The sequence below is a fragment of the Agelaius phoeniceus genome, chromosome 2, assembly GCF_051311805.1.
Source record: "Agelaius phoeniceus isolate bAgePho1 chromosome 2, bAgePho1.hap1, whole genome shotgun sequence".
NCBI classification, from domain to species: Eukaryota; Metazoa; Chordata; class Aves; order Passeriformes; family Icteridae; genus Agelaius; species Agelaius phoeniceus.
In genome coordinates, this window is record NC_135266.1 from 101,101,375 (window position 1) to 101,129,298 (window position 27,924).

The following is a 27,924-nucleotide window of genomic DNA, read 5'->3' on the forward strand; positions in this document are numbered from 1 at the left end:
AGGCACAGATCACCCCTCTCCAAATATAAATCACATTAAAAAATTACTTAGAGTGAATTTAATCTATAAACCATAGCATGAAACTCCTACCTAACACACAACACAAAACATATGTAAAACTAAGGGAATTATTATGCAGCTATAAAAATATAAAGGATGTGTGGTTACAGCAAACAAGATAAACTGAGACTAAATCAGATTAAATGGTTCAAGTAAACTTGCCCTCTTTATTAGGAACTTTTCATTCTCTGAGCTTTTTGGCTATTTAAATTGTTTTTCTGATCACATCAGGAAACAAGACAGTAGAGCCTTCTGTATATTGTAAGCATTACAATAGCATACATATATTAGAAAAAAACAAGTTCTTTCTCTAATATACAGAGTTCCTCACTGCTCCCAACAGAGTAAGAGCCTTCCAAACAGTCTAAATATACATTAAATTATCTAGACTTAAGGAGTAAGTGCTTTATAAATGAAAAATACATTTGTGACTGAAGTTTTTTGCTATTACTTAAACTGTCATGAATGGAAGAATGTTCTAACCCACACTTCTACAACAAAACCAAAGCAAAACCCCAGTATCATCCACCCCTCTAGAAGGCAACATCAAACCTTCGTCTTTGTCATGTACCCATGAAATTGTCACTTGCAGTACATAAAAAGTTGTACAGACACTTGTGGTAAGCTAAGTTTCCATGTTTAATTGCTTACCTATAACAAGTAAAGCAATGAAAAATGGTAATTTAAATCTCATGAAGCAGTGCTACATTTGCAGATGAAATTAGAAGCAACTGAAAACTTGAAAAAAGGGAAGCTTTTGCTTTTCATCCTCCCTTCTCATCAACAATTCAACTAACATTTTTACTAAATTTCTAGAAGGAAGAAATCAGCCTAAGAATATACACATGAAAAACAAGATTCAAAATATTACAGTGCAAGACTAATACATATAAAATGGAGTTTACTTACATTATTAATAAATTATTCTGAAATCGTCTAATAAAAACAATAAAAGTAGTTTCTTTGACTGGAATTTGAGAGAACTGGATTTTGAATGAAGAAATTAAAAAATAAATATCTAATAAAAGATTAATAATCAAAATTATCAGTACAAGAATGAAAATATAAAAAATAATACAATGTTTTCCTTTCAAAGGAAGAAAATGCAAAGAAAGGGAAGACAAGGCTTTGAAAACCTTGTGAATTAATTTTTTATGTGTTGAGAAAGATACTTAACAGATGCTGAGAAATTCTTTTCCAGTCCTGTTTCACATTAAGTAATTCCAAAAATAACCAACACCTTAACCTAAGTCCCTATTGAAATCCATTTAGAAGTTTAAAGAAACTGATTTAAAAATATTTTATTGCTTCTGTGTTTGCATATCCCATACATACACAACTGGTAACATGAGGAGATAGATGGTAACAAGATGAGAAGAGAAATGAAAAACCGTTAATAGATCACCTGAATGACATCTAAAAACACAGTGTCCCCAAACACAGGTAAATCCTCATATTCTTCATTTCTCTTCCCTGTCTATTTCAGAGCCCAAAAACTAAAATCTTGAGCCTCATTCTAAACCAACTGGCAATTTCCCTGAAGTTCATTACCAATAAGTTAATTCATCTGTTGTTAAAAAATTAATCTAATTAATCTAAAGGATGAGGTTCTACCAGAAGGCAATTCAACACCTTTTCTAAGAGCAGTTCTGTTCTATTTTGCTCAACTGTCAAAGCACTCAAAATAATATTTTCTTCTCTCTCTGTGCTTGGTAGCTAACAGTGATATAAAGCTGCTGTTGAGGAGCAGTAGCAAGCACTACAACACCCAGAGAAGACACATGCAGCCACAACATTTTCACACACAATATGGCTTTATGAGTTAAACCTAATGGTCAGTCCACAAATTCAGTAGTTTCCTTCAAAGAAGTCTGAAGTCCTATTTCCATGAATATTATTAGGATAGAGTTGTTATTCAGGATGAAAGCCTTTACCTGTTATAAAAATCACAACTGGAAAAGATGAAAGTTCATTTTTCATTGTGGTAGTTTACTTTCCCAGACCTGAATTGGTGTGGCCTCTTTTTAGCAGAGGATAAATTGCCATTACCGTATTAAAGTAAGCAACAGTCACCTAACACTAATGTATGGGCAGATGCTGTGTGAGGCAGTTGTCAGTAGGAACCAGCAAATTGAACCTCTTAACTGCTGATTTGAAAAGCTAAGAATGGGTGCCATTTCAGTGTACACAATTCCTCCAGACATGTTTAAACATTTTTAAATTGTAAAGTTTATAGATGGATAGTACTGATGCCTTTTACATGCTAAAATCATTTATACTTGTTTTTAAACCACTTCTCAGATGCTGTTTAAAATGAACACAATAAGAAACACTGTTGCTGTAGCTGGCAGCATTGGTTCACAGGGCTCTGGCAATAGGAGAGCAGCAAACCTAACAAGGAGTGAAACTTTTCTAACATAAAAGATATTTTGATAATTTCACTCTGTGCAACCTGCCAATTTGCCTTATTAACCATCTCAGTTTGCTCACAAAGACTCAACTTGGTTTTGACACAAGCCAGTGTCAAAACTGGCTTTGGCCTGAGTGGGACCAAAGATAAGACAGCATGGAACACTTCTCTGCTGTTTAATTTGGGAGTCGACTTTATCACAAACTGTTTTCAAAGTGCTTCTAGTTAAAACTGTAGACAGGCTCAATCAAGTAAGCAGCAGCAAATGCCAGGCCAGGAGGCAGAGAGCCACCAGCTGTCGGCCCAGCAAACCTGGGTCTGTGCCAAGCAGATACATGAAGGCAACCCTGGGCACGCTCAGCTTTTGGGTGCAGGGTGTGCCACCTTTCATACTGGCAGCAGTGAAGTTCATGAAGAAATGACAGAACTGCCAGACCCTGAAGAGGAGTCACTGTGTAGCCACTGCCAAAGCACACCAGGGGCCCTCGGGTCACTGGGCTCCCTGTCCAGATTCGGGGTATGAAGGACACAGCAGAGGGCAGCCCACCCTTGCAGGACCATAAGGAACGGCTGCAGCTGGCAGGCAATGGAAACACTTTCACTGGTAAATGAAACACTTTCACTGGTAAATGAAACACTTTCACTGGTAAATGAAACACTTTCACTGCCAAATGCTTTAAGCTTCAAGTAGGCAAGCCTGCAACTTGAACTTGCAGAAACTGCCTGAAACAGTGTTTTCGCTGAGGTCATAAAACACACATATCCTTACTAATGATAAATCAAGGAGTAGACAGTTTACCCAAGCTCAAAAGAAATTCAGTAGTACAAGAAACCAAACTAAAATACTGGCTATTTGCACTATTTAGCAGCCATCTGTAAACAACAAAGGTGCCTAACTAGGGTGCTCAATTAGATTTCAGCAAATTCTTCATGACTTAATTCTACAGATATTGTGATTGTGCTTCTTTATTGGTGACTTTGGTACACACCCTTTACATTTCTAATTAGGACTTTGAAACAAGACACTGTGTTTCTCTGACACACAGCTGGAGGAGACATCCCTTAAGCTCTGGAATGCTGAGAGAAAGATCATTCCCAAAATCCTTCCCACGTTTCACACACTATTCTGAGCAACAAGACCCTGGCAACAGAATCAGTGTCACACAGATTAAATTAGGCATACAGTGCAGATAACTAGTAAAGCTAATAACCCAAATATCTCTTATTGAATCCTGCCAATTTAATTTAAGGTGCTCTCTAATAATCTCAGGTATGAATGATAAGCTTGAAGGAATCAACCCTGCAGGAAGATATGGCCTGAAGAGTCAACTCCTCTTTACCACCCTTTCACAGCTACCCAGACTTTAAGGCCACTCTACTTATCCTGCATGCAAGTACAGTACCCAGAGTTCCTCCATATCATCCAGCCTCATTCCACAGCTCAAAAGAGCAGCTGTACTTGGGCTATAGCAAAAGGCGACATAGGGATACCCATTTGTGCTAAGTTTGCAGAGGGCACACATAAGATAAAAACGCATCTATTTGATTCTTAACAATTATTTCATTAGGGTGCAGGTTATGAGGCAAGTAATGAGCCACAGACATCTCCCAAGCATCCACAAAGTGCACAGCAATTCCTGAGAACATTTTCCTCATGACAGAATCAAGCTGAAAGGAATACCAGTCACTGTTGAAGAGGCTCACTTCCGGCCCAAGCTCCTGAACGTTGGCCGTTCTGATGACGATCGCGGTCTTGGGGCTGCGGTCCAGCAGCTGCAGCACGGCCCTGCGGATGTTCCTGAGGCGGCGGATGTACACCTCCACGGGGAAGGTGCTGAAGTGGGACCAGATGGTGATGGCGATGACGGTGTTCCTGCCGCCCACGATGCTGTTGAGCTCGTTGGCGATGTAGCGCAGCTCGCTGCTGAACACGGTGGAGAAGCGGATGGGCGGCCCGTGGCAGCGGAACTTCAGCAGGATGTTGTGCTTCAGGTCCACCGACATGAAAGGGCCCACGTTCTTCGGGCTGCCCAGGTTAAATTCCACCAGATCTGAAAGGCCAGGAGCAAGCGTTAGCAAAAGACTAAGTGTTGTAGTGCACTTTTATATTTTATAATACTTTGAAGTAGCTTTGTTTTGTATCCCCATATTTTTCCCAAATGGTTTATCCCAGACTGTACACTCCTCCCTTTACCTGTGTTATCCCTCTCCCGGGATGAGATCATCCCCAAACCCCCACCCTGGCTCTCTGTCAATCACTCAGCATCCCATCCCTCCATCTAGAAGCTTCAGTCCAGGTCGTCGAGTGATCAGCCAGAGGCCAGGGGTCAGCCCCCCAAGCCTTGCCCCATACGCTGTCCTAAATGTCCATCCCCCAGTACACACCCCTTAGAGTCACTTATTGGTTGGTAAAATGTTATCTACTTTTGGTTTCCACCTCCCTTTAAACGTAACCTTGGCACATCTCCCAGGGCTCTCGGCAGGAGGCCCCTGAGGTGCAGAAGCTCCTTTGGGATCCTAATAAAACCTTGGATTAACCCCTGCTAAGTGTCGGCCCTTTCTCTTCTGCCGATGTCTCTGGTGTCTCTTGTGCTGCAAAGGCAACCAGCCCAGGTGCCCTCAGCACCCTCGGGGCACACACAGACAGTGTCTCCCTGCCAGCCCAGGTGCTCTCAGTACCCTCGGGGCACACACAGAGAGTGTCTCCCTGCCAGCCCAGGTGCCCTCAGCACCCTCGGGGCACACACAGACAGTGTCTCCCTGCCAGCCCAGGTGCCCTCAGCACCCTCGGGGCACACACAGACAGTGTCTCCCCCCAGCCCAGGTGCCCTCAGCACCCTCGGGGCACACACAGAGAGTGTCTCCCTGCCAGCCCAGGTGCCCTCAGCACCCTCGGAGCACACACAGACAGTGTCTCCCTGCCAGCCCAGGTGCCCTCAGCGCCCTCGGGGCACACACAGAGAGTGTCTCCCTGCCAGCCCAGGTGCCCTCAGCACCCTCGGGGCACACACACACAGTGTCTCCCCCCAGCCCAGGTGCCCTCAGTACCCTCGGGGCACACACAGACAGTGTCTCCCTGCCAGCCCAGGTGCCCTCAGCACCCTCGGGGCACACACAGACAGTGTCTCCCTGCTGTCAGCCCAGGTGCCCTCAGCACCCTCGGGGCACACACAGAGAGTGTCTCCCTGCTGCCAGCCCAGGTGCCCTCAGCACCCTCGGGGCACACACAGACAGTGTCTCCCCCCAGCCCAGGTGCCCTCAGCACCCTCAGGGCACACACAGACAGTGTCTCCCTGTCAGCCCAGGTGCCCTCAGTACCCTCGGGGCACACACAGACAGTGTCTCCCCGCTGTCGGCCGTGTCAGGGCTGCCCCCCGGTGTCTGCCGACTCGGGACTGGCCCAGGGTTCCTGAGAGGCTCGCAGAGGGACAGAGACAACTAAGAACTTCAAGCTGTCAACAAGATGCTTGGACCACAGGGCAAAGCAGAAGTAGACAAGAAAACCTGAACATATTTCAAAGAACTCTAAAACTAAACAGAAGGTGAGCATCATTTTTCAGAGTGGAGTTCATGGGTGTTGAAATCTGCAGGACAGCACATTTGGATTTCATAAGGCTGTCAATGCCTTTTCCAAGTTTCCCAAGCTATTTCCTTCTCTCTAGCAAAAAATAAATTTTCCAAATACTCAGTGTTACTCTCTGAATCCAGGGTTCACAAGAACCCTTCTAGCAATTTTAGGACTCCATTAAATTTAAAGACTATTTCAAGTTGTAGGAATTAAGGCAGCTCAAAGACTGTATTCCAACACAACTGAAGTGGTTCAGAGGAAAGGGATGAGTGAGGCAGGAATATTTAATTTTCTACTGAAGTTCTTCTACTTAAGTAACTTGAATAATGAAAAGGGCCCCAAAACCTATAAATAGCAATGGAGGTAATTTGCTACTTCATTCCAAAATCTCTCCTGTGACTAGGATGCTGCAAGACCTTACAGAGGCAACCCAAGTGATTTCCTGCTGCCTTAACTCATGAGCACAGCAGCAGTCCTGTTACAAGGACAACTTTGCAGATACCTGGTGGCCCCATTTACAAGGCCTACATGTTTTCAGTGTCTGCTCAAACATTTGGCTGTCTGCCAGGGCTTCTGATGAGGTTTTGTCTTTCCTCTTCCTTTGTTTTTGTCACTGTCACTCAGTAAAACCAGCTCTGTGTCTGAGGTATGAGAAATAAGGCTTTGTAAAGGTCCTTAAAGCTAATAACAAAGCTAAAATTACCTGGAACAAATGCTGTCAAATATTCAAACCACTGCCTTATTGTAGAGTCTCCAAACAAGTGGATTACTTTTCCTTGTAAGCACTCAGTTATATCCTCTGATTTGTTAAAATTATGGATCCAATGTGTTCTGGACCTCCACTGGTCTTCATAATAATAACCAGAAGGGGAAGCTGTGGGATCTTCAGCTCTCCCCATACTGCTTGAATCTGGAAGAGAAAAATCCTTTGAAATTAACATGCAACCAAAACAGCCTCCATAATCTTCACTGACATGTAGTCAGCGACTGCTGACAAGAGCTGGGTGGCCGATTATAGTTCAACTTGGTTTAAATTAAATGGTACCTCTGCCGCTAATGTAAAAACGTATCTGCCACTTTCCTCTGTGCACTGGAAGCGCTCAGTGGCGGGTGTTTGCCCGGCAGAAGGAGCGGAGGCAGGAGCCCGGCGGAGCATCCTCCCCGTTCCGCCGCCGAAGGAGCGGAGGCCGGAGCCCGGCGGAGCATCCTCCCCGTCCCGCTGCAGAAGGAGCGGAGGCAGGAGCCCGGCGGAGCATCCTCCCGTCCCGCTGCAGAAGGAGCGGAGGCAGGAGCCCGGCGGAGCATCCTCCCCGTCCCGCTGCAGAAGGAGCGGAGGCAGGAGCCCGGCGGAGCATCCTCCCCGTCCCGCTGCAGAAGGAGCGGAGGCAGGGGCCCGGCGGAGCATCCTCCCCGTCCCGCTGCAGAAGGAGCGGAGGCCGCCCTGCCGCGGCGCGCTGCTGCCCTCCAGCGGCCGGTCCGCGCACGGCAGCGCTGCTCGGCGGGGACACCGACCCGCGGGGACAGCCTGGCAAACACCCAGAGAAATATCCAACAAACCCGAAACAAACCCACAAAACCCCCAAACAGACCGAAACAGACCCCAGAAAAACTACTCCTACGGAATAACACATACCTCGGCACTATAGAAGAGTTAAGTCTGAACCATAAGGCCTCCAAAGCTAGAAAATGCCAGAATTGCAGCTATGACCAAAAATGGTGTATGTGCCATTTGAATAGGATAACTAAGAGAGTCCCTAATTCCGTGGATTTCGTACTTTATCTCTGCTATCCAGCCCCCTCCCCATTTACTGCATGGGACAGGCAGCTCCCTGAGGGGCAACTACACATCAGGGAATCTCTGCTCCATAGGATGCCCTTTTAACTTGCAGAAGTTGAGTAATACCTTGCAAGCAAAGGTATCAGGAAGAGATGCAATCTCATAACCATGCAATCTCATGGTTATGTCAGCTAAATATTGCCATATTTCTCTTAGTAACCAGAGTGATATTGGTACATCAAAGTTCTGTAAGGCTGTTTCAGGTTCCTCCTTTGCCATTTGTATTTAAATACCTCAGCTGAACAAGCATGGAGATCTTCCCTGGCACAAACACCAGCTGCATGGAGCAGATACTTCCAGCTGTTTAAACACTTCTACTCACCTTGGTGTGGGGACTGCTAAGAACAGTCCATGCCCTGTCATAACTTACAGCTGTTTGATAAAGCACACCTTGCCATGGCCAAAATCATGCCAGGGACTGTTTGAATGATGCAAAAGTACAAGCACTGGAATTCCAGGGCCCAAAAGCATCCTCTGATAGATGCTTCATTATAACACAGATAGAGCCAACCATAACCATCTTTCCTAATAAGCATTTTTAATTGCTCTTTTTCTATTCAATATCCTCTGCATGTTGTGTTAGAGGATGTTAACCTCCTTAGACCTCACAGGGACACTAAAAAGCAAACTACTATATAATCACATTTGTATAACACAAATAATATAATCACAATTACCACAGAACAAAGCCATCAGAAAATTCTATCTCTGGATGATTCTTTAAATCTGACTGCAGGAACAAGGAAGAAAACAAACCCCTAGCTAATAATGTGAACTCATCTAATATTTATTAACAGGTGAAAGGAAAAAAAAAAGCCTTCACATGATCATGTAGTTAAAGACTAACTCATAATGTGAATTCCCAACTTGAGTTTGTTAGATTCTAAGCTTTGATGCAAAAGCAATTCAATTATTTACCTTTTAGATGGATACTTTTATATATATATAAGAGTGGTACTAGAACAACTTGTTGGTGCCCCATAGTAAATCAAGTCTGTGTATAGTATCATACCAGTTTTGGCCTAGAATTCAGAATTGGCCCTTATTTTATAAAAGAGAATAAAAGCTCCAATCTGAAGTTAAAAAACAAAGATAGAAATAAAAACTTGTATTTCAGAAAATGTTTTTAAAAACTTGATCTACATTTACCACCGTACAGAAAAACCTGTACAAAAAGAACAACAGCAGAACAAAGAGTTTGTGTGTATCATCAGTCCTAACCAATCCACACATTCACAAGCATTATACCAATGAGTTCCGTTTATTTATTCAGAGACTGCTGTACTTGGAAGGAATTTCCCTGAGGAAATGTGCTATGCCTATCAACACTTTTTAACCCAGCATTAATTGTCAGGACATTATAAGCAGGCTTTGATCATTCTTAGCTCCTGGAAGAAGGGTGACAATCAAATTTTGAATTTGCAGCAGTTTCTGCCAGGAACCATACAGGATGAAAAAAGCAACAGAAACATATCAGCTAAAGGATCTGGACAAAGAAAAGAGGTGGAGGGTAAAATGCTGCAAACCTAGTAGCAGAACTGTATTTTTTTAGTGAACAGTAAAACTAAAAGCAAGAAATGCTCTAAGTCGCCTTCCATTCAGACTTTATTGCTCAGGTCAGTAACTCTACCTTAAAAGTCTCTTATGACCTTATGAAAAACAAATATGAAAAGTTTTCATTTAAGAAATAATTCACTGTGTATCACATTTTATGCAGACTTTTTAGAAGCATAAAAAACTTGCCTTTGGATATGAATGAGATAAAATCTGAGTTAATTTTAGTACAGACTGTCTTTGTTCTGTTCTTAGAAAGGGCACAGAACAATTAGGTTCTGGTCCAGAACTGTAGATTCTGACATCCTGTGGTAACACAAATTATAGTAATACTTAAATGCAAGTTATCAAAATCTGTTCGACAACATTCTTAACAAAGAAAGAAATTAAGAAACACCACACAGCTGTTTTCATTAGATTGAGAGTTTGGTAAGCAGTTACTCTAAGACATTTTACACTGTGAGTAAATGCTAGGAGAAATAAAAGACATTTTTGGCAAGAGAACAAAGTACTCTCTTCTTTTGATTTCTTCTTTTGCTAATAATCCCATTTATCTATGTAATTTCAGAAAAAAAAATCACTATTTCTGAACCTGTATTAAAGTTAATACCCAAAAGCCTTCATCATCTCAATAGAAATCTGATACTGACTTTTTTGCCATGCTAAAAAAACCCCTAAATTATTATTTGATGCCTGTCGTTCTTTTTATAAATTAAATTATGAATTACCAACAAGAATCTTAAGCAGTTCACCTTACCTGTAAATGCCTTGGGCTTTACAATGACTGAATCAGGTCCACTGGAGAGTATTGGCCTTTTGATATTCACGTCACTTCAACAAAAAATGAACACAGCAATATTTGTAAAAGTTACTGTGAAACTTGGAGGTAATATTAATCTTTTTTTTTTTCTTACTCCACTTCAAATAAGCACACAGTACTATGAATTTTTACTCTAAGTTTACTCTACTTCCTACAGCTGAATTCTTTCCACATTTATTTTGAGACTACCGTTGCTATTCTCGATCCAAATTCAAAATTTCATGGCACTGACACAAATCTTGTGCAAGCTTGTACTGACACAAATCTCAATAAAGCAATCAAGCTGTCAGAGGTCTGCAGGAAGCTTTTGGGGATTTGCCCCAAAGATGTTCCCAGCTTGCAGAACTTGTGGGGACAACCACTGCAAGGGTACAGGGCTACAGCAGCAGCTCCCAGCTGACTAATACTGAGATCTTGTTCTGTCTTTTGCTACTGTTTTGAAGAGAATCCTTGTCTATTTTTTTTTCCCTCCATTTAAGAAATATATTATCTGGAATTTCTTTAAGCCACTTCGGTCAAGGATCTCAGAGCTGAATGAAACAAACAAACAAATAAACAATCAAAACTAAATCAAGAAAAACACCTTTTCCATCCCCATATGGAAACATCACCATAATAAATATAAGCTATATTTTACAGGTGGACTGGCAGAGACACAAAGTCAAAAGACCCATTTACAGACTTGATATGGAAGAGCCAAAAAAACCCCACTGATGCTTACTTTTTATTTCTGGTCTTGGTTATGAACATGCACACATACTTTCCTAAATTACACTATTTGGAGCTGCTACCCTAAAATCTTTCCCAATTTAGACATCAAGTGAACATAGTGCCAAAAGACTTCCCTACAACATCTTTGTTGGAGAGCAAGGCATTAGCCTACATCTACAACTCTGACACTACCCAGTAACTAACTATCTAAATTCAGCTGTGCAATTTCATACAGAAGCAGTTCTGTCACACTTACGCAGGCAATAAGAGATGGTTTGGGGTTTTTTTAATGCCGAATGCAGAAATAAAATATGACTGTGAAACTAATTTAGTTTGACACTTGAAATAACATGCACAGATCATTTCCATTTGCATGGGTATTGCTCAGCAATTTGTTCTACCAGGTGTTTCCTTTATGAAAATTGTTTATAAGATTTGAAAGTTATATTAGTGACAAGGAACACATTTAAGACAATTTTTGATTAGGACAAAAACAATTGGTAATTTCTGTAAAAACGAGCCTAAAACCCAGATCCTTTTTGAATAGTTTAGATTTGAACAAAAATACTTCTCAAAGCATTGTTATTAATATTGCAAGTGCAGGTATGGAAACAGAAAATAAGGAAAAAGTCCCCCAGCTGTTTCCACCAGCTTTAGACATCATGCTCTTGTGAAATTCAGTAAGGTTGAATTCAAAGCACAGAAAGAGAACTACATGGCAAGTTTAAGATTGCTGTCTAAGATTCTTGCACTGCTGAATGGAGGGGAACAAACTATTCAACAACTAACACCAAACACCTGGTCCCGCAGTTACACTCCTTCTCTAAGGTATGTGTCATATTTAAGCAATAGGCTAACATTTGTATGAAAAAAACCAAACAAAACTACTTGACTGAATATATATAAATCGAACAACATACAAACCTTTGGAAAAAGAGACTTTCCTCTTGTGTCAGAAGACCTTTCAGATATCCACCTTTGGCATGGTTGATTCGGCTGGCACAGGACAGTTTCCGAGGCTTGTAACAGAACCATGGCTCACCCGTGTAGAGATCTGTGAAGTTACAGACTGGGAGACCTGCAGGCAAGCAAACGTTGCACTCTGTAGTCTCTGAATACCTCCCAGACTTGAAGGAGCTTTTGAAATAGACTCTGTCCGGCCTTTCCTCTCGCAAACGCAGGAGGACTTGGATGGCTTCACTCGGATGGACAAGTGACACAGAAACTTTGACCTCTCCTGGCCAAAGCAAGGTAAAGAAGACTTTGTAAAGGCCATTGTGGCAATCTACAATCCTTCCTGCTGCTCCAGCTTTCAGGCCAGGAGAGTGAATTCGTGCTTGTAAATAGTCTCCACCATACTGCTTGGGTTTTCCTTGGAAGTCCTTCATACGAACAAGTACCTCCAACTGATCACCCACCTTGAAGAACTTGCTGGGTTTCACAATCACAAAGTCACTCTGTGTGGGATCAGTGCTCTGTGCAAAGGGGATTTTGCCATCAGGGGGCTTTGGCCACTGTATTGCAGCAAGCAAGGATTCCTGCTCTGCTTGTTCCCGTTTGGACAAGGTCTGCTCCGTGTACCCACAGTAAGGCTTCCTGGTGGTTTTGGCTGTCTGGGACAGAGAATGCTGGACATTGTTTTCTGTTATCCAATTCGATCCTGAAACTGTGTCATCATCCAGGTGCTGGGGAGAAAAAGATTACCTGAAGCTGTGCTGTGAAATGAAACACTGGGAATAATGGATGCTTTGTTGGGAAATGGTCCCAAGAACTGGGCTTTGCTTAACAGACCTTTGAAGCTGACCAAATGAATCAACTTCACTAGAAGACCCAAGTCTGTTACTTTGACCATGAGATTTCTAAGCTGTAGTTATCCTGCTTTGGCAAACAAGCATTTAAAGAGCATACATCCAATGCATGGCAGTGTTTCAGCTACCAGTACACTCTCCAAATATCAGCAATGTGAAAAAAAATGACAAAAGGTGTCACAGACACATTTTATGAAAAATCCTTTTGCTAGGATTTTTTTCTTCTGAGAAGCTGAGAGGCCTCAGAAATGACATGTAAACAATAATTATCTGCTGCTGTGGAATGCAACAGGTGCATCTGTGATTGGTCGAGGTGGTTGTTTTTAATTAATGGCCAACCACAGTCAGCTGGCTCAGACTCTCTGAGAGTCATGAGCTTTTATTATTCATTACTTTCTATTCCTTGTTAGCCTTCTGATGAAATCCTTTCTTCTATTCTTTTAGTATAGTTCTAATATATCGTTTTCTTTTAATATAATATATATCATAAAATAATAAATCAGCCTTCTGAAACATGGAGTCAAGATTCTCATCTCTTCCCTCGTCCTGGACCCTGCGAACACCCCCACAAAAATAAATTATAACTCATGTTTCCTTTTCTTCTGCAGTAACATTTTAGCCTTGGAGCACCATGGGTTCTAATAGCTGCTCCATGTAATGCAGGGAAATAGGTTTTCTTTGAGATGTTACACTGCAGGTTAAGCTGATGCACCCCTGCACATGCCTTCCAGAGAGGCTTGCTGCATGTGGCAGTTGCACTCATTTATCTGGTCACTCTCACATCTCTTCTTGGCTAATTATCTGAAGTGCATGTTTCCTCATTGTGTACACATTAAAAGAAATAAAAGAACAAAAGCCAGATCCTCCTGGGACAATGAATTCATGAGCCAGCTGGCAAGTAGAATAGTGCAGGACAAGCTAGGACTAAACAGGCAAAAAACCTGCTTGTTTATTTAGAAGATTTTAAAATCTATATACAGCTGCTTCTAGCACCAAATGAAACAGCAAGCAAAGCATCCCCTAATCACACAAGAGTTTATAAATTAAAATACTTAAATACAAAACTAAACTAAGAGAGGGGGCTTCTGCTGCAACTTGATAAAACTGTATTTTGTGCAAAAATATCTGTGTCCAAAGCTGTATTTGCATGCAAATGACTGCAAATACCATCTTCTTTATGACATCACATAATTTTGCAGGTTTGCATTAGGAAAATTTTAAAAATAGCACAGTCTAAGACTCCAGAGGTACCCATGAGATTTATAATCAGCAAATTAAGAAAAACCCCTTAAAATACACACAAAATCAGCAGTTAATGACCAATTAATTACCAGGTATATGTAGTAGAATTTATCCATAGTTCTATTTCATAAAGAAGGAAAATAGTCTTTCAAGCAAAGATTAAAATTATATATACAGTGTACCATTCACATAGCATCAGATGATATGCTCATTTAGATTTGAAAGATTGCTAAAAATCCAAATTACATTATTTGAAATCTTTAAAAATATCATTGTACTTACCAATACCTCAGTGTTTTCCATTTACTTCCTCCTTAACTAACTACTCACTACTAACTACTTTTAAATGTCTTGTACTAAAATCACAACACTCATATTAAAGCCTTATTCATTGTTATAAACCTTTCTTAGGCCATGGAAATATCAGCAGTGTCTTAAAACCATTTGAACCACACTGAGATTCAACATACTTATTCAGAAGAAAGGTAAACCTAACAAGCAATAAAAACATACAGGCTTTTGAAGTCTGTGACATAAATTGGTTTTGATCAGCTTTAGAGAAAAGAGGATGAGCACAGGAGGATGTAGGACGGATACACAAAATCTTTGTTTGATATCCAAGTTAACTATAAAACCTGAAACTGTAAATTGCTACACTGTAGCTCTAAAACATAATTGACATATACCCATCTATATACTAGATGTTAACATCACAATAGAAGCTTTTGCTTCTGTTTTATAGTCCCACCCAGGATTTAATAAATTTTCCCTGAAGGCAATAATTCATAATTATTTTTGTTTTCCATCACAGCAAGCCAAGCTGCAGATGTATGCTGCACATTACTTTTATTAGTCCTGTAAATTTCAGCCAAAGCTGAGAGTGAATCTCAGGCACAGTTCTACTTTAAATCTTGCCTACATGCACTATTGAATTAAGCCAAGTTTCTATTTTTGGATACCTTCACAACTTCTTCCCTTCACTTGCTCATGCATAAATATATACATATATATATATATATATATATATATATATATATAACAGAAAATACTGCATGGAAATATTTTTAAAAGTTTGCTATATATTTTGATGCATCCAATAAGCCAGCAACAATGTCTCAGCAAAAATATTTATGTACTCCTAAAGAGGAGTGGAAAGGGAGAATATGTGTTAGGATTAATTGCTGTTTTCAGTGTAAGTTCCCAAGAGAAAGTTTCTGGTTTTCAGTTGGTTCTTCAATGGTTGGCGGACATGGGAAAAACAAATCCTTTCAAATTAAGAAGAGATGGTCATCTAAGACAGCTTAAAAACTGATGTATCCCTAATTTTAATTTTCCATAAATTTCCTCAGTGCTTTTAACCCAGTCTTTCTGTCAGAGATGTAGAGATGCCATTTCTGGCCCAGCTAGGCTTTCTGAAGTCTTTCCAAATGCATACCCATACCTTTCAGTGAGAGAGGGTGCAGAGAACACCAAGCCAACAAACTCATTCAGAAAACAGAATATGGTTGATTGCTCCAAATCAATCCACCTACACAGACTTTTAGCAGAGCATAAGGCCAAAGCTCTTCACTTGTATGCAGCTGAGAACAAGGACATGCACTGTCACTTCAAGATCTCCAGGTTATGTCCCCCTAAGCAGAATAGATCATACCACAAATACTTCCTCAGTCTATCTTCAAAGGGCCTGAGGGGGAAGCTCCATGAAGGTAAAAGCAGAGCATCAACATCCTGAGGAGCATTCTTTCTCCAGCATCTTTGTTCATCTTTACAGCCCTCTTTCAAGCCTAACCAGGACCCTGTATTGTTGCAGAATTAGAAGCTTATGTGTGAAAATAACCTAGACCATGTATGCTATTCACAGAATAAAATATTGCACAGATTCTCCCTGCCAGTAAAGGCAGAAAAAGCCTGAGAGTCCATTAATACACCAAAGATCCCTGACTGGAATATAAAAGCTTTCCAAACCATCTTCCTTTCTTAAGTGCTTCCCAGGCTCAGCTCCAAACAAGTACTTAAGTTCTCCAGCCCCTACGGATACACAAGGCCTGCTCTGAGGTAAATAATTAGCTGAGTTTGTCCCCACTTCATTTCCTACTCCCTCTTGGCATTTCCAAGTCTCTCTGGCTCCTCTCTGTCATCATACTGAGACTGTGCAGAATGGAGGGCTTTCTATTGTAGTTAGTAGCTAAACTAAACAGAATTCCTTTATGAAAAGCAGATAGAGAGGATTTCTCAAGAGTGCTCTTCCTTTATGACACATTCTTTTAGTGTTGATTACAGGCTCCATGTTGGATAACACGTGCTTTGCTTATTTCCATGTATACCCCATTCAAGGTGTCATGTATTTTAAGTGCAAACCCATTGCTTGCTGAGTTTGAGCGGTTTTTGTTTGTGTGGGAGGAGTTTGTTTAGGTTTTTTGGGTTTTTTTTCCTACCTATCTTTTTTTTTTTTAATTTACTGCATTTTGAAGCTAAGCAGAACCCAAATGTGACCACAAAGTAATTTAATGGCTATCTGCCAAGTAACACAGGCAGGACAGAAGAGATTACATGTCAGTTAAGCACAAATAAATCCACTAGCAGTTCCTGCATTAGAGATGTCATAAAAGGGGAAAAAAGGAAAATGTATTTTGATGAGAATTAATGGAAGTTTCAGCTCATCTCCTCAGCTTTTGGCATTCTCACCATCAACTAATCAAACATTAGGTATACCATATAGATTAACCCAGGCAATAATGCTCTCAAAGATACTCTAGATGAGTCACAGAGTACTTGGGAAGATCTGCAATCAACACCTGTCCTCAGTTAAACACCACGGTGTAGGTGGCTGATGAAAACATTGAGTATTTCCATGGCTGCTGAAAAAGGGGAACTCCCCCTCAAATCCCAGTATCTTCCACCAGCTGTTAACTCCTGCTTTGGCCTCAACAGCTGCTGGAAACCTGCCTAAATCACTGTCACTAGAACAGGAAACAACACAGGAGATTCCCAGGCAACAGGCACAGTGGGGAAATAAAAGCTCCAGGAGACAGCATCTGAATCTGAACAAATACCAATTCCTGAAAGGTCAGTCATCTTATATTCAGTAATTTTACACTCCAGGTACTTTATTTGTTGTCTATGACAGATATGAAATCAGTTCTCTATCATTACCATCTCACAGCACTGAAGGGCTGCTAAACTACTCTAAGTGTCAAAGCCAGTCCTCAAAAGCCATCACCTGACAGTCAAATGTTCCAGAAATAATTGGAATTGGAATAAGATAAAGTTATCTTTTGTAGGCACCTGCAGTTTAGCAGCAAGAATTTAAAACTTTGTTACACAGTTCTTTTGCTCACTCTCAGCTATCTGATTTCATACTCTGTCCTGGCAAGAAACTTACCTTCTCCTCTCTCTTCTAGGGGCTTGTAAATAAAATAGCACTCACAACCAATCCCAAAGTGGTTCTGTCACCCCAAAGGTCACTGGTACAAATACACAATCCCTCCTGCATCCTGAGAGCATGATGTCTGGGCAACATCCTGATACTTCACAAAAAATTGCACATTTTATCTGTCTGGCTATAGTCACAGAAAAAAAAATCTAATAAAATAAACACACATTTCTTCTGGTACTATATAATCAACTATGTGACCTCAAAGGAATAGTTATTCCATTAAAAAAAGCAAAGTAAATAATAAGCAGGCTACCAAACCTTTTGTGGACAGCTTGTTGGGTTTTTTAAACACAAGAAAAGTAAAAATCTGACATGGGTATGACTGTTGGGAGGATGTCATTAGTAGTATAAGAAATTAAGAGGAAACATTCCAACATGAAAAGGTATAAAATCCTAAAGCAAAACAGAAGGGACACCGGTTGACAATTGCCTTAGATCTTGAGCTTTAACCAGCTAGGATGATTTAGGGATGAGAAGTATGTCTGATGCATTTACAAACACATTCTCAATAGTAACCAACAATAAGCTCTCCTTCCAAAGCCTGAACAGATTTGGTTACAGATATTCTGTGAAAGTGTTATAAGATTTTTTCTGGCTTTGATCTCTGACTGAAAAGAATCAGCATAAATGCCTATATTAGACTGCCTGGAAAACTGAGCCAAGACAAATACAGGAGCAGGTCCATTCAGAAAAGTCATGTCAACAGAAGGGGTTAGAGTTGCATGTTATAGTGTAAAGATTTATCAGGAACAAAATACTTAACTGAGGTTAGAATAGCAGATATGTAAAGGGCAACAAAGCCACAAAGAAACTTATCATGGACAATGGCCAGAAAAAGCACAGAGTGAACACTCAACCTGCATTTTCCATTTCACTCTCAAAGCACTGCCAGAGAACTTTTCTCTAAGAAATGTAATTTTAAAATGGAAAGAAAACAGTTTAAGATTCTAAATATCAACACTCCTCAGGCAACATCCTAGGTCAAAACCCAAAACAAAATAAAACCACAAAAAGAGAAAACAAAAGCTACCTCCTACAAACAAAATGGATCATGCTAACTTGAACCAAAAGTCCATCAAACACAATATTTTGATTGCCAATAGTTTCCAACAGCAGGTATATAGGAAAACAGACTGAACATGCTGTGCCATTTCCTCCTGTAGACTTAACACACTTTTTAGCCCTTTATGGTTTAGATTTCTTAAACACTAGGGTAAATATCTTAAGATCTAGTACCCCCAATGGACTTTTCTTCTGTGCATTCATCCAGTTTTTGAATATATACATTTAGTAACTACAAAGACTTACTGCAAAAGCTTCTGCAGCTTTGCTGCAATCCTTAATAAAATATCCCTGCTTCCTTTAAAATCAGCTGCTGCAGTTTCTATTTAATGTGCCCACAAGTACTGGAATATGTAACACTCATTCTTCAGTTATTGATCCTGAATCACTTGTAGTTTTAGACTTCCCAAACATCTTCCTTACCCTTACATGATCCTCTTCCAATTCAACTGTATTTTGTGTGGAGTGAGGGGGCTTTACAGCCCCTCTTTTGGATCATTTCATTTGGGCATCACCAGCCAGGAGGAAGGAAGATTCTGCACACAGCATATACACAACTTAAAAGCATAAAGCACTTACTGACTGGCTGGCATGTATGAAGAACAGCTATAATTTAACAAGGTGTTACCTAATTACCATGCTCATCCACCAAATGCAGCACTGGAATGCCTGGCCATGCAGGCAGCCAGAGGGCAGGGTCAGCCTCCAGGGCTCCTGAAGACAGATCCTCATCCTCCTTGACTTTAATCTGGAGTTACTGACTAAGCAGTTTGAAAGTACCTCTGCACTGAAGCAAGAAGTAAAATGAAGAAATATGCAAGACAGATACAGCAGAGGGGAAAAAGGGAAAGATAAACAAAAATTGCATCAGACAGGCTGGAGATGAACAAGCTAGTAACTGCTCTTCAGAAAAGACCTAGGGATTCCAGGAGACAGCAAACTCACTGTGTGTCAGCAGCACAGCATTGTAGCAAAGAATGAACAAGCTCCTAACCAGATGATTGAGCAAAGTTAGAGTTCTCCTCAACTTGACCATGGTGAAGCCACACCTAGAACACTGTGTCTGGCTTTTGGACAACCCATGCCAGAGTAAAGCTGGCAAGACTAGCTAAGAACCCTTGAGATGCTTAGGGAACTGGAATGACACTAAGGGAACCAAAGCATCTTTTTTTAATTCTAGAGAAGACCAAAAGGGAACCTAACGGCAGTCTTTCACTAACCACAGGGGAGTCACAGAGGAACTGGAGTTACATTCTAATAGGATAAAAGGTTGCACTTAAGGCAAACATTCTTCCCTCTAAGAGGGATGCAGCATTCTAACAGGCTGCCTAGGTAGGTTGTGAAATATGAGTGTCTTTGAATATGGTCAAAAGTCAAAATACCCTGTTGCAATCCAAACTAACTCTGATGTCAGTCTGTTTAGGAGGGTGTTGAATTAAATACCTCCAGACATACCTTCAACTATGAATTTTCTGTGATTCCTATTTATAGCTAAGTGCTGTCAGTCAGACAATTCTAACCTCACACTCAAAAGCCCATAATGTTGCTCAAGCCATCTCGGAGAAGAAACAGGTTCCACTTACCTCTAACTGAAAAAAGTTATGGACCAGCACCACGACAGCCAGCACTGCCATGAGCAGGCAGAAGAGCTGCAGCCTGAACGAGTCACGCCACATGGTCCATCCGTGCCTTTCCCTCCCATGTTACACATTGCCGTGGCTTCCATTCGCCCCAAACGTGAATGTCATTTCGTCTCAGCAGGGCACGAGAGAATTCAGCTGGCTTCCACTTCATTCCTGCAAGTGCATTTACAAAAACTGTACTAAGTCTCAGAAAGTTACTGGAACTAGCCAAGTTTTGCACTGAAAGTTTACAAATGGTGGGGCAATAACTAGTACAACAGAACAGTCAACACAGATTATTTTTGTGGAACTAATATGAACAGCATTATCTATCATGTTACATAATTTTCTGCCAAAGCAAACCCTTATCATAAAGCTGGTCTCACCTGCAGTGGATACCAAAAAAAAGGGCAAAAGAAGAATGCAAGATTTCATTTAGGCAATCAAAAAGACCAAAACAAATTACCACGATCCTATTTATCTGTTAGGCCACACCATCACCGTCCAGACTGAAACAATAATTTGTGGGTTTGGACATTTCACGTTAACTTTTATAGCAGAAACTTGTGGGTTTAGACTTCTCTCATTTACCTGTTTACACATTCCATTAAGTTGTTATTAAACACTGGTGTCTGAAACAAATTTGGATAAGTAAGGTAAAACTTACTTCCTCCAGTTTTCTGCTTGGGAAGAGGGGGAAAATAAATCAACTGTAGCATTAAAGAGGAGATACCTAAGAGATTGAAAGCACTAAAATTTAACTTCATGCACATCTATAACATTACATTACATCTTCCCTGTTTTGCTTTTTTATCATTGCTTTTATCTCAGGCACTCATATGCAGCTCTAAAAAATAAAAAAAATAAACTTTTTGAAAGAATACAATGTGTTGGGATTTGGTGTTTCTGGTTCTTTAAATCTAATAATAGTACTGTCTTTCATAAACTTTAACTTTCATACAATATCATTCCTTTAAGGTTGCTTGATGACTGATCTGCTATAAAATCACAGACTTTACAGCCACTGATAAAGTTCTCAATGCTTGCTCAGATTGACTCTTAAACCTTCCTTTCTTTCTGAGAAGGACAATTTTGATGCAGTCTTTTTGCAAACAAAAAGGGTACTGTTCTTGCAGAAGCTCTAAACTTGGAAACAGAAAACAGATGGCAAGGAGAGACACTCAAAAGACACCAATCTCTCCAAACCAAACATCCTCAAAGCAGCATTACTCATACAACCATGCACCAAGTGCAACAACATAATCAAATGATTACATAAACTGGGTATAACTTTCCATTAATAGTATAACTGAGAATTTATACAATTAAGATATAATACATAGTACCTATAGTTTTAAGACTATATGAAAAATGCTGTGTAAATTTAAATGAAACACAATGATACATTAAATATCAAGATTAAAAAATTATTTATCAAATGAATACAGGCTAGAAAACTGAAATACATTACTGGCACAACCAGGACAGCCTCAAAATAGACCACACATCAAATTGCTTTACAAGGATTATAGGGATTATAACTTCAAATGCTTTGCTGAGAATTAGAGAGATTGCATTTCTGACCAATGAACTAGCATTGAAAGAGCAAGACATCCGTTAAAGTGAAAGTATAAAAATGCCAAAAAAAACACAGCTTTGTCGGAACAGTTCTGCGCTAATATGAAATTTGCATAAAACAGCAGCTTGGGTCATAAATTGATACTAAATATACCTAGAGTACATGAAAATGCTAATTTAAGGACATATATGTCCATTTGAGGAAGAAAAACAAATACAATAGACAAAACCAGAATTTTCAATTGTTGCTGAGAATTCTTTCCACATGACTGAAAAGCAGAAGACATTGAAAATGTAATGTAATTTCATATGCCTAAAATTTCAGATGCCTAAAAATACCACAAACACTGTTCCATAGTTTTTTTTTTTTTAATTTTCTGTATTCTGTAGATGTCACATGCCCTAAAACATTTAAATGTACGTGTTTAGAGCTTTCTTTATGCTAAAGGCTTACTATACTTCCAGTTTCATCACAGTTGGTGAACAATTGATCCCATTCATTTTTTGTATAAGGGAAGCCCATAAATACACCAAAAAGCCTTAGGACTTACCCTACTCCTGAAATGTTCTCTGAAGCCATCCACACAAAAGGCCAACAACCTTGGAAACAATACATTGAAACAATACATTGAAAAATAAATATATTTATAGAAATGCACACAAATATTTCTTAGTAAAATTTATACATTGGTGATTTGCTTACAGTGGCAACAAATAAAATGGCAGTTACAACTCTTTACCTGTAAAATCATTTTAGTTTCTACAATTACCCAAGGATTTTGTCGAAGTATTTTATTCTATTAAACTTCAATGCTGTGCACTTGAATTTTCTGCTATTTATTGCTAAGTATTACTTCTCTCAGCTTTGTTCCATGTTACCACAAGCCCCATTTTACCCAATGTTAAAAACAAAAACCGATTTAATGACATTTTTATGAATACGTCATTAAATTACGCCGCATGCTCCATTACAGGATTGTTACTTTGGGTTTTTTTACAAGTTGTCAATTACTGTCAGCTCTCTATCCCCACAGCTCTCTATCCAGCAGCGTTACAAACGCAGGTATGAGTGCAACCTCTCCAAATTCTGCCACGCAAATCTCCAAGGCACAGAGGAGCCGCTACCTGGCGATGCCCAAACCATATGTCACTGGGGCACAGGGGTTGATGCTCGCCTGGCTGCCAGCACGGAAAAGCAGATTTGCTGCTGTTTTCCGCAGATTCCGCCCTGGTCCCCGGGGCGCGGGGAGCTGGTGGCTGCCAGCCCGCTGATATCCCGGGGGCAGCGCCGCAGCCCCCGCGGAACACGGGACCGGACACGCACCCTCGGGCCAGGGACGGGGGCAGCGAGCAGGAAGCCCCGCTGCCGCCAGTGCGAACCGTACAGCTCCGCTTTATTTCTTCAAAGGTACTTTTAGGATGCCGCGGGACGGGCATCCCCGGGGAGCGGCACAAGGCAGTCCCAGCGTGCCCGGGGAGCGGCACAAGGCAGCCCCGGACCGGCAGGAAGCTCCTTCAGCCGCCGCCTCGCTGCGCCCTGAACGGCGCGGGCAGCGCGGCCCTGCGGGCGGGCGGACCCGGCCGCGGCCACGGGGATCGGAGCAGGGCACCCGTCAACCCCGGGACCCCGCACCCGCCTCCCGCCCCGGGCCTCCCCCAGCGGCCCCGAGCCCGCCGCCCTCCGGCTGCCCCGCCGGGCTTTCCTCCCCCCCGCTCCCCAGACGAGCCGCGCCAGGCCGCGCCGCCCGCGCCCCCTCACCGCAGCCCCCGGCGCTCCCCCGGGCCAGGCGGCGGCCTCGCCCCCGGCCCGGAGGCGCTGGCTGTAAAAGCCCGGCTCCCGCCGCCCCTCCCTCCTGCCCGCCTCTCACACAGCGGCAGCGGCCGCCACGCCTCCTCCCGGCCCGCCCCGATAGCGGCGCTGGCCCCGCCGCAGCTGCCGCAGCCTCTGTGCCGAGAAGGGTAAATGGAAAGGGAAACAGACACAAAACCCAACAAAAACAACGCCATCGTCCTTGTTATTTTGTGGCCACGGCAGGTGGAGCCTAGGAAAGCAGGATGTGGGAGGGTGGCGCGGAGCCAAGCGCTGTGGCCTGGGTAGCATCACCACGGTCCTGGGTAGCATCACCACGGTCCCCAGCCAAGGGAAAAGGCTCTGACACGAACCATCGCAGCTCAAACGCAGGAGAACGGAGCAGGAAGCAGCAGAGGCGGCGTCTTGGACAGAGAGAAGGTTGTGAAAGGAGAGCCTGGACCTAGAGCAGCTGCAGGGGCTGAGCGGGGGATGCAGGCACGGCCCAGCACAGCCGAACTGGGCAAACGCAGCTGCATTGGGGCAGGACTTCACGATGCTTGACGAGGACATGACACAGTCAGGGCTGAGCTTTGCACCCTGCACCAGAGCCGGATGGCAATTTCAATCTGCAGGACATCTGCAATTAGTTCTGTAAACGCTTGTAAACACTGCATAAGTTTGGGAATGCCAAAATATTCACATGCCAGAAGTTCTTTGTATGAGTACAGCTTAAGGGCTTAAGCTTATTTTTACTAAGGAATATGTGGGTTGCTTAAAACCAGAAACAAGACAGAGTAGCTGAAATATTCTTGTGAACACAGTATTTTAGCCATTAGAAAATGCCTACTTCTGTCTTCTACCCCAGCCATAGCTAATTTGAAGTGATTTTACCTCTATTTTTCTCCTTTCTGCATCTTACAACAGTGGTTACCTGGTAGAGATAGAAAGCAAAATCTCAACAGGCACCAGCTTTTATTTCTATTATACACTGTAGGTCAAGAATTGAAAGCCATCTGGCTGTACAAGCAGAACACATTAAAAAGACAGTATTTTGAAAGATAATTGGTACTGATTTTTTTCCCCTCTCAATACACAAAGTCTATCAGTTCTACAGCAGTCTCATTTCTCTCCACTCTTCCTTCCTGAGCCATGCAGTGCATCAGATTCCCTAAAAGCTCTGCAGCTCAACCTAAGGCAAAACTTGTGTGCCAAATGCCAAGCATTATCCATCTCTTAATATATCTGGAGTGATGTTGGGGGTGAAGGTTATGGAAGGTGACAACAGTGAGAAAAACTGTCACTTCTAAGGAAATAGGTACTGCTGTGCTATCTTTTGCCACATTTCACCTCCCCTCAGAGATGGGAAGTGATCCCCATATTATTTCTCTCTAGAAATTCTTCAGTTATCATTATAGTTAGTCTTGATAAAGGCCTAATAATGAATTAAAAATGCCTTTCTAATCTCTAACATGGTAAGTCCTTTTGCACAGAGGCCAGAAAACAATTACTCTGTGTTTGCCCCCATGCTCTACAAAAAGCCCCATATAAAAGGCTGTTTGGGTTATTTGAGAGTCAATGGCATTAGTGAGGTCTGTTCCACCTCATCACCATGCAACATCTAAATGTCATTAGTGCCAAAAGAAGTACAGCTTAAGCAGCTGTTGCTCACCTTACATCCCTCCTTGTTTATCACACCAGAAACACTTGCCAGTTATTTTGATTTGAGCACAGAAAACTGGATAATGAAAAATAATCAGATTTCCTTTTTTTTTTTTCAGAAGTATATGCAGTAAGATGAAGTTATGCTGGGCCCTTGGCCCCATTGCTCTTCTCTCTCTCATCTACAAAAATTCATCAATAAAACAGAGTATTCTTCATAATATATATGGGACTACTGAACCCATTCTTGATTATAGGCAAGTGTTGAGGATTGTTTTGGTTTGCCCTGAGGCAAATTAAAACACACTTTTGTGCTGAAGTATGGTGAGATTTAACAAACAATGCATTGGACAGTCTGCAAAGAGCACAACCCACACTGTTCCCTTTCTATAGACACCTTTGATCTGTCTCCTTTTGCTACATTACCCTTGTATCACTTCTCCAATCTTTTTTCCCTTCCACAATCATCCAGGTCTTGTACTTCTGCAGTCCTTAGAACAGCAAGTTTCACTCTCACCTTGCACACGAGTTCAGCGTGGCCCCTGGTTTCAGGCAGAACTGAAATTTAACTGTTGGAAAAACTCTTGCTGACCTGGTGCCATCCAGATGGTTTTCACCTCATCTAATGCTTTAAAGGGATAACGCTTTTGTTAGAAGAATCATCTTGCAGCTTCCTCAAATCCTTTTCTAAAAGGTTACAGAGAAGATTTCCTATAGCTATCAGCCTTTCCATGAACCTGCCCCAAGCAGCTGTGCTGCATTCCCACTCCCAGGGACAGGCAGGAAGGAACACAGGCCTCCATTTCTTCCAGGTGGCTCTGCTTACCTTTGGGACTAAGAGAAACTCTTCCTGGTCTTTTTTTCTACTTCTCCACCAGACAATGGACATGGCCACAGCCATCTCAGCCACGGGCTGCCCAGAATAGATTCTGCCAGTTTAACACTGACACTGCTACACCAAAAGAAGGAAAGCATCAAGCAGCTAGGAATATGAGAAAGCAGGAGAGATAAAGGCAGCTTATCTGTCCTACTAGTAAAATAATACTTAGTTCATCTGTGAGTAAAGCCAAAGAATCAGAGACCAACAGGAAAGCCAATCTGCTGTAAAGCTACTGAGCCTGGGAATGAGCAAGCTGCAATGAGGAGAGGACAAGTGCATCTCTATCCTGGAGAGCTCAACAGTACAAGACAGCTGAAGAGCCAGTCTGGGAAACATGGGCTCCAATGCCACATGCATTTGCCCCAAACTTCAGGTTGAAGGGGCTGTAGGAACTGCTGATGGAAAGAAGAAAAGTGAATCCTGGTTGTGGAGTTTCTCAGTGTCTCCTGTTTCTCCCCAGGTCCCACAGACTCTAAGGCATAAGCAGCAGTAAGCTGCTCAGCACACCTTCCATGCACTTCCCACACCACAAAACATGCTGCTAATGCTCAGGGGACTGGATAACTTCAGCTGATGTAACAATGGATAGGAAGAGATTTCCCAAAGGCTGCTGCTTGAATGCAGTTTAGCACAATGCTAAGCAAACATCCCTGACTGCTAGACTGCTCAGTACATTGTATGAGAATTGTTTAGGCTTTTCTAATGGTTTATGGCTTTCAGTCCAACACATGAGCACTTTAAACACAATGTGCCAGATTTTACATTTTCCAGAGCATTCTTTGTGATCACGGGCTTCCAATTTTCACAGTTTAAAGCATCTTAGAAGTCAGAGGCAACTTGTTTGATTTGGGCATCCTGAGCACAATTTTCTGATATTCCTTCCCTTGGTGAATATCATCTTGCACACATCAGAAGGAGCAGCTATACTGGTTGTGGATGGAATGGAGGTAATTTTCTTCACAGTGGCTATGGTAGGGCTGTGTTTGACTGTGCTAGAAACAGTGTGGGAACATAAGGCAGTTTTAGCTACTGCTGAGCAGTGCTTACAGAGCCAAGGGCTTTCCTGCTTCTCACACCACCCTACCAATGAGTGGGCTGGGTGCTCCTAGCATAGATAAGGATTTCAACCCATAAAATTAAAAGTAACTATTTCCATTTGATCAAAATGGGCCCACCCACTAGTCATCGCTTTATTTTCCAAATTTAGCCAAAGATTTTAAGGTCTGATCTTATTACAAATCTAAATAAAAGCCAGGGACAAGAGCAAACTTCAACCTGAGTCCCTGAAGTGCTATGGTGACTATCTCTACAACACACAGCATTTAAAACTTACTAGTACAGGTTTAAGGCCTTTAAAAGAAAAGGACACTGCTCTTCTCTTTTCAGACCTGAAGGGGAGTTACTTTAGCTATGCCTATTCTTGTTTTTTAAATAGAGTCCTAGAATGAGGTGGAAGAGAGCTTAAAATCACCTAGTTCTCACTCCCTTACCATGGGCAGGGGCATTCCTGCCCATGGCAGAAACCAGACCAGATTGCTCAATGCCCCATCCAACCTGGCCTTGAACACTTCCAGGGGTGGCGTATTCATTTCTCTGGGCAATCTGTTCCAGTGCCTCACCACCCTAACAGTAAATATAGAAAAGTCCCACTTAAAAAAAATAAAATCTTTTCTTTGGTGTCATGAAGTAGAAACACATAGTAAAGAGTTTAAAATGTCTACAAACCTCCACGTGTTACAAGTTGAGTGAAAACAAAGTTATCTATGGTGTTTCAGTTTTGTTATTGCTGTACTTTTTTTTTACCTTTCAGAGAATTGTGTTGCAGTAAAACATGACTTTCATGTATATCTGAACTCCTCAACTATTTATTTTTGTTAAAGCCTAA

General features: G+C 41.7%; 1 protein-coding gene across 2 annotated transcripts; it reads right to left on the bottom strand.

Moving 5' to 3' along the window:
* Positions 1 to 207: 207 nt before the first annotated feature.
* NXPE3 (neurexophilin and PC-esterase domain family member 3) lies at positions 208 to 23,603 on the bottom strand. 2 transcript variants are annotated; one of them, XM_054627894.2, is made up of 7 exons: positions 23,468 to 23,603; positions 22,260 to 22,308; positions 20,092 to 20,304; positions 11,885 to 12,645; positions 10,187 to 10,260; positions 6,742 to 6,948; positions 208 to 4,521 (listed from the first exon to the last, which is right to left on the bottom strand). In XM_054627894.2, exons 3-7 carry the CDS (start codon positions 20,182 to 20,184, stop codon positions 3,971 to 3,973), a joined length of 1,686 nt encoding a protein of 561 aa, XP_054483869.1. In that variant the 5' UTR covers positions 20,185 to 20,304; positions 22,260 to 22,308; positions 23,468 to 23,603; the 3' UTR covers positions 208 to 3,970. The 2 variants fall into 2 exon arrangements, with proteins under 2 accessions (XP_054483869.1, XP_077030516.1); XM_077174401.1 differs by lacking the exon at positions 23,468 to 23,603 and adding an exon at positions 22,834 to 23,280.
* Positions 23,604 to 27,924: the final 4,321 nt, after the last annotated feature.

Coding starts and splice junctions, on each gene's coding strand:
- NXPE3 (XM_054627894.2), bottom strand. CDS start 20,184: ATGTGGCGTGACTCGTTCAGGCTGCAGCTCTTCTGCCTGCTCATGGCA. Junction 12,646..20,091: donor ATAACTTTTTTCAGTTAGAG/GTAAGTGGAACC, acceptor TTTTCTCCCCAG/CACCTGGATGATGACACAGT. Junction 10,261..11,884: donor GAAAGTCTCTTTTTCCAAAG/GTTTGTATGTTG, acceptor TTTTTGTTGAAG/TGACGTGAATATCAAAAGGC.